Below are 10,653 nucleotides of genomic sequence, written 5' to 3' on the forward strand. Positions count from 1 at the left end.
TAAAAACAACAGAAGCACTTCTACTTTGTGAATAAGATTACTTCCATAAAAAAACAGGGCCAATATTACCTAAAATTTAATAACTGTCTAGCATATCATCAGAATTAAGCAAATGTAGAGAAGACACTGACTTTAATTTTTCATCTAAAATGAGATGCCCAAGGAATATGTTTTTTGAAACAAGAATATGCCTCAGATGTGCTATTTGAAATTCTGAATTCATTCTTCATTTTGAATCACTGCTCACTGACTAATAGCTATTTTCTAAACTGTACCTATAATAAAACCAGTCAAACCATACCATGTATTATGGCTATCGGAAAAGAAAGCCAATGATTAAAATGAGTGTTAGCAAAACATACAGGAGCTAAAGCCACCAGTTTTTTCAGTACATTAATCTTATGGGAAAATAGATTTTCGCCCATTTATTGCTTCTGTACACTGGTTGGGCAGCCAGACAATTGAAAAGTACCATGGGAACCAGACTCTTTCTGCCTTAGAAGGTATGACCAGAAGTAGAAGGTAGCAGAAGACTTACTCTGATGAGTACACAAGATACCTGCGTGCATCGTGCAACATGCTGATGACTCTCACCCTTTTAAGTAGCAAGATGGTAGCTTAGTGTGCTACAATAAATCCATATGATCTCAATCATGCCAGAAGGAAATTACAGCTAACTAAATTATTGACTATATTTATGTCAACAGCCTGGTGCTTTTTGGAGATGTCCATGGAGAAATGCTCCTGCCTGTGAGATGCCAGGAGGTGAGCCCACACCAGCACAGCTGCAAGAAAAACACAGCGCAACGCAACACCAGAGCAGTTTGTGGTTTTGTCCTTTAAAGTTAAGCTTGGAAGGCCAAGATTTCAAAAAACAAGCAATGGTTCTTGGGTGCCTCCATTTTTCAGTGCCCAAATTGAGGTATTTCAAAAGAACTGAGAAAGCAGCTCCGCAAAAAAGGCCCTTTGGAAAATGCTTTGCAATACCAATATGACAATAGATGTCCTTAAAATCCTATCTTAGTTCATTAAAACATGCAAGAAAATAATTGTGCGGTCCTATTTTTTGGTGGTGTTGTTTTTTTTAAAGGGGGCTTTCATGTCAACATGGATCTTCTTTTTCTGAATACGTTCATAATAAGAAATGCTCTTCAAGCAATGGTTAAATAACCTATGAGGAATCAAAGGTCTGAGGACAGAGCTGATCAGTAAGAAATGGTTGCACTCCTCATGTTCACATTCAGTTGGTGACACTTCTTTTCCACAGCTTAAAACACCAGATTTCAACTGAAAGCTGCAGAAGCAAACCAACTGATTTTAATAAACGAAAGGGGTATGTCTGGAATGGGGAGGGCTGAAGAGCTGAAATAGCCAAGAAATGTAAAGAAGGTTAATTTAAGGTAATGCAAGTAAGTTTTCAGTGCAAAAAACACACAGGAGCACAAAAAGATGGATATCTTGAACAGCAGGGAGGAGCTGGGTCTTCCAATCCTCCTTGCTCCAATGCACTTTTTGTTCCTACTGACATTAAACCAGGTATCAGGGACATAGGCAAAGAAATAATGGAAGTTCTGGTAACTTCCTGGAGACAAAAAGGAACTGGTGAAAGCCCCAGCAAATGACAGGCTTGAAACACAGGAGTAAAAATCTTAGATGTGGAAAAACCAAAGGAAATCTGAAACCTGCTGTGTATTTTCTCCCACTCCAAATGAAAGAGGCAGATGGCGAGGAAGAAGACAGACAAAATCTTACTACATTGCTGGTATCATTCCAATACAAATAGATAAGGTTTCTGTAAAGCAGATTCCTATCAACCCCTCAGTGTTTGGAAAAGAGGAAATTAGAACAACGGTGAGTGTCAAAACGAGATTTTGGAAGGATATAACACTATAAATTAGAAATAGTCAAAGCTGTAACTAGAGCTGAGCTCTATCAAAATGAAATTGTTTTCCTTTTCAAACAAATCCTAGCTAGGTGCTTAGGTGGGTGCAGAGGGAAAACACAGGAAGAATGAGTTCTTTAAATCCAATGTTTTCAGTTCTTCATTTTTGCTACCATTCCAAGACTATATACAACATTTCTGAAATTAAATTTTGTAATTCTTTCTGCACTGTTAGCAAAACTGCCAGCCAGCTACCAATTATATTTTGTTCTGATGAAAGTGTGTACAGAAATGATAAATTGTCAGGTGTCAAACTGTAATTGCTACAGTGACAGAAAGTCTTATTTTCATTTGGCAATTGAAACCGTTTTAAACAAAAAATCTAGTTATTATTAAACACTGAATAATTCAATAGCATCCTGAAAGTAGCCAGAGTAGAACCTCTCTATTTTAGTCAGTGTATATGCAGTAAATTACAGATCCTGCACTGACTGAGAAGAGATGTAGAAACAAATCACTTTGACCAACTTGGTGAATACTTCAGCTTTTTAATGTATCAGATTATTCTGCATTTCTGGAGTTATTTCTAATTGTGACAGGAAGTTACGGTCACACCATGTATCTGTTACTGTGAATTTAAAGCAGCTGTGTATAGCCCCCTGTCCAAAGAGAGACTTGGTCTGTACTTAGAGGGACTGTGGTATGACTTTACCTGCAATTTCACATGTTTTAAACATAATTAGACATATTCAAGGGCTAGATATCTTTCCCTTGGCAATGGACAATTTATAGTCATCACAGAATAAAGCCCATAAATCCTGAAAGCTCAAATTTAAGTCATGAGGGGAACTTAAACTACATCTTTGCGTACTAAGCATAACAAGAAAGCTCTTGTGAAGAAAAGGAGAAAAAGGTGCAGTTCAGATAAGAAGGCTGTGATTGAAATGACAAAAGAAAAAAATTGCTAAGTTTCTTTTTAAAACAGCGTACAGGTGTTATTTTACTTGAAAGTGACAGCCACTTGGGATGAAAGCCATTTTCGTGCACATTTTGCTATCCAAATCTGAGTATGTGGTGCACGTATCAGGCCCAAGACTGCCTGAAGCCATTTTCTATAGCAGAGAGAAAAAAGCAATGAAACATTATAGGAGAAGCTCAAGGCAAATCACCAGTTCTAGGGCCTGTGCTCTCTAACATGGCAGACCTTTACTGATTCCTGTAGAAGTCAAAATGTATAGATGCCTTCAGAACCTAGGAACAAAGCAGAAACAATACTGCGCAGTGCAAAAGGCACTGCAGGGCAGACTAGAGTACTGAAAGCTACAGACTCCTGACACTTGCAGTCAGCAGCGTGCTGGGAAAACACTGCAGCTTTCCTTGCCAGGAGAGCCACAGAAGCTGAAATCTCACAAGCTGAATTAACATGCAACTCCATCAACATTAGTAAGTAGTCGACAGGCATAAATATATGGCTTTAAGATCTCTTTGTCTATTAAGAAGTATGCTGCAGTATTATATGCTGGCTCTCTCAGAAACACTTGCCATGCCATCTCCCAATCAAACCTGTTCTGAATCTTGATTACAGTAATTCAGATTTAAGCTGACTTTCATTAAAGCCTTTGAAAGATTTCACAGTATTACATCCACAATCATTGAGAATCAGCAGGTACTATAGGTAACAGCCCCCTTACGGACATGGATGATTCAATTTACTCTTTGAAGTAAAAATCTCTTCTTTATGAATGTAAAATGAGAGTGCTGGGTGGGCTGTTAGCAAACTGCCTAAATGGCATGATAATCAAATAAGACAGTAAAAGGATGACAAGGGCGAGGTAGCTGTGAAGGAGCGCTGACATCTATCTGCAAGCCAGTCATCCTCAGCCTGCTTTGTACCCAACACAGAGAAACAGGCTCCTCAGGACGGTGAGTCATCTCATGCTAAAACAGCCAGAGGGGCAGATGAATCACACCTTCTAAGAGCCTTTCTACTTTCATCACCTATACATGCCACTGGTTTAGATGTATAACAACCCTGGTCATTAACAGTTAGGTTGAATAAATAACTTCTGTGAAATCGGCAGTAATGCCCTTGTCTATTTGTAAATACAACATACACAGAGGAAAACTGGTGTAGAATCCACTTGGAGCAGCAAATCTTGCTGTCATGCCATCAAAATAAAAGTATTTGTTAAACAGGTATTTTCCTTTCCTTGGCAAATAAGTCACCACTTCACAATGCTGTGGGCTTTGGGCCCAGTCTTGCAGAAGATTATTAGAGATATTAGCAAGAATTTAAGGTACATAAAGGATCGAGGTTTTCACTAATTAAAAAACAAAATAATCAGAGCAGTGAACAAAGCCAATATCATTCTGCTTTTTACCTGAACACCTGTAATATCAGGATCGTGTATCAGGTAAAAGAATTGGTGCATAGAGAGGACAATTGATGTATTACACTGACACACTACTGTTCAGACTTAAGTAAAAGGATTATTTGCTTACATGTTGGTGCAAGTATGTCCAGGCTCCTTTTTGTGGCATTTTGAATGCAGAAATCTGCCTAGCCATTTTGACTCTGTTAATATTGGCTTCCCCATTTCCTTTAGTAAATAAACATTTTATATAGTCCACAATTGCAGGACTAGTTTGAAAAGAATCAGCAGCCTAGATAGACACTAAAAGAAACGTTGTCCAGAGGAAAAATCAGTATGGAATAGAATGTCTGAAAATTGTATGGAAATGTACATATCAAGGAACAGACTTAAGGCAGCACGGGAGCTTCTGACATTTTCTAACTTTTAATTTATTAACATTCAAAAGGCAATCATATTCTTTAACATGGGGGGAAATGTGTAACTTCATAAGCAAACTGATAAAAACAACCAACCAAGAATCCCCCCACTGTGTGAGCATGAACAATAATCAGAGCGCTGCAACATTTGCTGCTTAAGCAAGGGAACTAACTGGCAGCAGTAATAAGTCCTCATCTTCTCTGCAAAATGCACTGGAGAGATATCATACCTTCCCTATAGGCTTCAGAGATATTTACTGATAGTGGAGAAGACTGAAATCCATCTTTCCAGTTTAATTCCACATTGTGCAAATAAGTGTGTTTAAGGAGCACCTCCTTGTTCATTTCAATCTTCTTCCCCCAAAGAGGTCTTTTCTGTTCTTACCCCATCGTGGTTTCCAATCGCAGTGTACTGGTTTTGGCCAGGATACAGTTAATTTTCTTCACAGAGGCTCATATGGTGCTGTTTGGATTTGTGATTAAATAACTGTTGATAACACAGGGATGTTTTAATTACTGCTGAGCAGCACTTGCACAGGCAAGTCATGTTCGGATCCCCACACCAGGGGGTGGGCTGGGGGTGCAGGAGGAGCTGGGCGGGGACACAGCAGGGACAGCCACTTTGTCTTCAGCAAAAGAACCGAGGGCTGGAGTTTGCCAGGGCTGCCCTTGCTTGTGGGTTTGGTTTTTTTTAATCACTTGGTTTTGTACCCATTTCCTTTTTTTTTTTTTTTTTTTAACCGTGTTAAACTGTCTTTATCTCAACACACAAATTTTCTCACTTGTAGCCTTCCGATCCTCTCCCCCATCCCACAGGGAAGGAAGGAGGGAGCGAGCAGGTGTAGCTGCCTACTGCGGCTAAACCGTGACACGCCGTCCCATTCTCCAGCCATGCCTGTTCCGTACCGCTTCTGGCTAAAATTATTTACCCAAATTCTTCAGGCTCCTTGTGCCAGTGCCAGCCCTTTGACCAGCTGTCCCTCTTGCCCTCCATGCCCCAGGCTCTCTCACAGCACCAGCCGTGCTCCCAGCACATCCCAGCCGAGCTGCGGGACCCGCCGGCAGCCACACGACCCCCATGGCCGCTCCCCACCCACCGCATCAGCCGCAACCCCCGCCCTAGACAACCGCCGCCATTTTGCCGCAGGGAGGCGGCAGGAGCCCCCGGCCTGCTGGTCCTCCGGGGCGGCTCCCCGGGGCAGCTGCCGCCCGCCGGGCACTCACTTCTTCCGCCTCTCCCGCCCCAGCTCCAGCGCCAGCCGGTCGGGATGTGCCGCCCGGCGACCGCCGCTTTCCCCCATGGCGCCGCCGGCCCAAGCGCAGCCCTGGCGTCGGCGGCTGTTGCGTGGGGTAACGGGGAGCCGCCCGGCCCGGCCTTCTGCGGCCGCGGTGTGGCCGGAGGTGGGCGAACCAGCGCTGGTCCTGGTCCTGGCCCTCCGCCTCCCCACCCCTCGGGGCGGGCGACCCCAGTCTCCGCAGTCGTCCTGGCTCTCGCTGCCCGGGGAAACGTGGCAGTCGGCATCGCCTTCGCCATGTCGTTCCGTCTGCCCCCATTGGTACCAGCTGTGCCGGTAGCTGCTATAACGGCCCCTCGTTTGATGGGGTTGGCTCGGCAGCACCCGAAATTACTGAGAAAAATGTGCTTTCGCCAACAAAGGTTGGACCAGATGATCCTTCCAACCTTGAGACTGCATCTGGAATATTGTGTCCAGTTCTGGGCCCTCAGTTCCAGAAGGACAGGGAACTGCTGGAGAGAGTCCAGCGCAGGGCAACAAAGATGATGAAGGGAGTGGAGCATCCCCCTTATGAGGAAAGGCTGAGGGAGCTGGGTCTCTTGAGCTTGGAGAAGAGGAGACTGAGGGGTGACCTCATTAATGTTTATAAATATGTAAAGGGTGAGTGTCACAAGGATGGAGCCAGGCTCTTCTGAGTGTCAACCAATGATAAGACAAGGGGCAATGGATACAAACTGGAACACGAGGTTCTGTTTAAATTTGAGAAGAAACTTCTTCTCAGTGAGGGTGCCAGAGCCCTGGAACAGGCTGCCCAGGGGGTTGTGGAGTCTCCTTCTCTGAAGGCATTTAAAACCCGCCTGGACACCTTCCTGTGTAGCCTCATCTGGGTGTTCCTGCTCCAGCAGGGGGATTGGACTGATGATCTTTTGAGGTCCCGTCCAATCCCAAACATTCTGTGATTCTAGGATACAGCTGTGGCCCAGTTAAAGAGTTTTGAGCATGTAGTGTGAACTGCTGGTATGCTAAGCTGTTAATGACCTGAGAAACACAAATATGCAGAGATTTTTTTAAAACACGTCTTTTGGATGCAAAGTAGCATGGTTTTAAATAGATGCTTTGACCTATATGTGGAGGGAGGCACAGTGTGACAGGGCCTGGTTTTAAAAGAGTGCCTAGCCTGTGTTTTAGCACCCTCGACAATTGGGATCGGTGCTCTGCATAAAGTAGTTTGCAAGAACCTAACCTGAGTCAGGACAGAAGAGCTTAGAATAGTCGGTAGTCACCGATCAAGTCAATGGAGTCAATTAGTTAATATGTACTGGCTAATATTTTAATTATTTTGATTCATGCTTTAAAATGTTTTACGTTGCGTTTTTCAAACAAGGAATTTCAGATCAGTTCATGGCTTTCTCAAGACAAAGATTTGTGCGCTGGACTGAATTAATCTAACAAACAATTCAGTGCTGCCAAGAGTGGCATCCCTTCTGTCAGGGTCTTGCTGTCACCTTCTCTGCCTGCCTCGGTGCCAGCCCTGACATTTGTGTAATGTCCAATGAGCCAGTACAGCTCATGAAACCTAGAAGACTTATATCAGGGAAAATGCTTGCAGTTTCTGCTGGTTAGTGAGCTGAAATGGCTCACCAGCTGTGCAGAAAAGCACCAGAGTTGATGCAAGGGACAGGGTGAAATTGGAAGTGATTAGTGTGCTCATACATCAACTTGCCTTTTCATGGGATCTAGTGCTCACTAGAGAAACTGTCTGTTCACTTTCTCAGGAAGGAGATGGACTGTCATTTTGCTTAACTGCTATACTAGGCGAAAAAACAAAGAGTATAGTTTCTCAGTTATTTGGATGTCACTCTGTTGCAGAAGCAGGAAGCCAAGTGCAATAGCCCTACAGCTCGCTGGGCAAGAGAGGCACTGCCTTCAAAGTTTAAAACAAGGGTTATGTATTACAATTATTTTAACATAGCATAAATCAGTATTGCCATCCCAAGGTCAGTCCTGAAATTTTGTGAATTTCAGTCCAAAGGTGGTGGTTCGTGACACTGGAATGGGCTGACCTAACTCCTCGCAGCAGGAGCACCAGTCCAGCAGGATGGAGTGTCTGTGGGTAGAACAGTAGGATGGAGAGTGAGAAGCTTGACTGTAAGAAGAAAAAGTCATTTTAATTTCACTTGTCTGATGTATATTAGGACAGGAGGTGATTTTTGACAGTCTCAAGTTATAATTGATGCTATCATCTAATCAGTGAATTATCACTTGAAGTGTGGATTGAACTCAAAATTGTCTGAAATACTTTAATCAAGAAAGAAATTTAGAAGAGTACTGCACTGTAACTGCATTTAAATTTAGCTGCTCATTTTGCCTTCAGGATTTACTGAATGCTTCCTTTTTAAGATACATATTGAAAACACATTCCATACCGAGCCAATAATTTAAGTAATGACTTAGACCTAGATTACCATTCAAACTAATTCAGTGTACTGAATCTTAGTGTCTCATGGACTGAGGTCTTCTGTGTGTAAAACTTAAAACCACCAACATTTTTAACAATCATGGCACTAGCATAGCAACAGTTGCAACATCTGAGAATTTTTCTCCATTTCTTTATTCCAAATAAGTTGGTTAAAATTAGATCTATGGATACCTGTAAAGGCACTTTCATTGTTTTAAGGCTTTTAATTTCATTTTTAGTAAGAAAGGTTAGGAAGGTTGGTCACAACGCAAATAAGTATCGTTGGATTATGTGAAGGCAATAAACAACTAGTTGCTCAAAAGCAAAGTAGACTGGTTGCTGATGACAAACATTTGGATTATGACATCAATTAATTTTGACAAAGAAGTAGCTATTTCTCTAGCACCAGTATCTAGGGTATGACTGACTGGCTGTGTGGACATGGGGAAAGCAGTGGATGTTGTATATTTCAAATTTACCAAGGATTTTGATATAGTCTCTCATAGTACCTTTATAGCCAAATTGGCGAATTATAGATTGGATAACTGGAAAATAAGGTTGCTGGAAAATTAGCTGGGCCATCAGGCTTGAAGTGTGGTGGCCAGCATTATGACTGCTCAACTCTTGGATAAATACCTGAGCCAATACCCTTAATTCTTTATTAACAACCCAAAAGGCTGAGCACACTCTCAGCAAGTTTGCAGACAATGATGAATTGGGGGGAGCAGACACTATGCAGGAGGGCAGAGCTGCCCCTCCGAGGGAGAAACAGGCTGCTGAAAGGAACCTAATGAAATGTGACAAAAAGCTAATGCATAGTCCAACACTTGGGATGGGAAAAGCAGTGCAGGCTGGGGGTGGTAACGTGAACACAACTTCACATGGAAAGGCCCAGGGAAGAGGCCACCCAGGAGCCAGCAGTGCATCCAGCAGCATGGGCGGCCAGTGGCCTGTGGGACCGCATCAGCAAGAGCATGGGCAGGACAGTGAGGAAGGTGTTTCTTCCCCTCTGGGGTCAGCACTTGTGGAACCACGTGCTGGAGGGCTTAGCTTTGGGCTCCCAAACAAATCCCAAGGGCTTCAGGATCCTAAAGAAGTCCTAAGGGCTGCCAGGCTGGTCAGGGGCAGGCCCATGTTCAGCCTGGAAAAGGCATAAGGTCTTAGTGCTGTCAACAGCCATTTAAGAGGAGGGTGTAGTGAAGGTGAAGAAGGGAGATTCTTCTCCAGTGTGCTCTATGGAAGGATAAGCAGCAATACATCCAAGTGCTTATGAAAAATTTTGTCCCAGTGTAAGGGAGAAATATTTACCTTTACCAGAGGCAAACCTGGGAAAGGTTGTCCAGAGAGTTTGTAAAGTCTTCATCACTGGAGATCATAAAAACATTATCAGAACTGGCACTGAGTACTCTGCTTCATCTGGACCTGTTTTGAGAAAAATGGTGCGCTACAGATCTCTCTAGTCTGGGACACCCTGAGGTCCTTTCCAACCTACACTACTCTATAGTGAATAACTGAGGTGGTCAGCATGCTTTGGTGCAAGGTAGTTTTACCAATTCTTTTCAAAGGATTACAGATTTAGTTTGTCAAGGAGTATTAAGAAATAGGCTATCCTAAAGTGTTTTTAAATCAGCATTAAACAAAACAAGTAAACAACCCACACTTGGAATCTAGAGAAATCCATTCAAATGCAGGGGTTTAGACTTGAGGTAAGAACAGTGGTTTATACCTACAGAATGACAAAGATGTCAGAGACAGCAGTAGCTCACAATGACTTGGAGGTCATTAAAAATAATCTTGAGCTTTCAGACCAATATTGTAGTAGAAAAGACTTTGCCATTTCCAAATTAAATACTCAATGTGTTAGGAAATCAAGTAGCAGTTCACTCCGTAAACAGCATTAGTAAGACTACTTCTAGGACTGCCACACATCAAAAGATGTTCAGTATTCAGAGGAGAAACAAAATCAAGCTGGGAATAGAAAATAAACCTAAAGGTATGAGGCATAGGGAGCTTAGTGTGTATAGTGTATAAAAGGGAGAACAGAGATAAGGCAGTAAATGTGTAGAGGCTGTTGTATATGGTAGAGGAACTGGGGACAAGCATGTGGATTTGCTGCCCAGGTTCAGGTAGTGACAGTTGAACCAGGGCAAGTTCAACAGCATGGCACTTTCAGCAGTGAGAACTAAGCTTTGGAAGAGAAGATCATGGATGTATCACACTAAAAACTGTAAAATAGGGTAGGCATTATTAAAAAAAATAATAGCTTTAATCTACTTTGAAACAAATT

General features: G+C 42.7%; 1 protein-coding gene across 2 annotated transcripts in view; it reads right to left on the reverse strand.

Annotated features, from left to right (window-relative positions):
• CCDC169 (coiled-coil domain containing 169) overlaps positions 1 to 6,395 on the reverse strand; it is a 30,632-nt gene extending 24,237 nt beyond the window's left edge. The window contains exon 1 of one of the 2 annotated variants that reach the window (XM_065051809.1): positions 5,898 to 6,395. In XM_065051809.1, the coding sequence (XP_064907881.1) occupies positions 5,898 to 5,974 (77 nt within the window). In that variant the 5' untranslated portion in view covers positions 5,975 to 6,395. Of the gene's footprint in view, positions 1 to 5,058; positions 5,844 to 5,897 lie in introns of those variants that run through there. The other variant, XM_021300507.2, reaches the window with a different exon arrangement.
• Between the last annotated feature and the right edge of the window lie 4,258 nt (positions 6,396 to 10,653).

The sequence above is a fragment of the Columba livia genome, chromosome 1 (genome assembly GCF_036013475.1).
Source record: "Columba livia isolate bColLiv1 breed racing homer chromosome 1, bColLiv1.pat.W.v2, whole genome shotgun sequence".
Classification (NCBI taxonomy): domain Eukaryota; kingdom Metazoa; phylum Chordata; class Aves; order Columbiformes; family Columbidae; genus Columba; species Columba livia.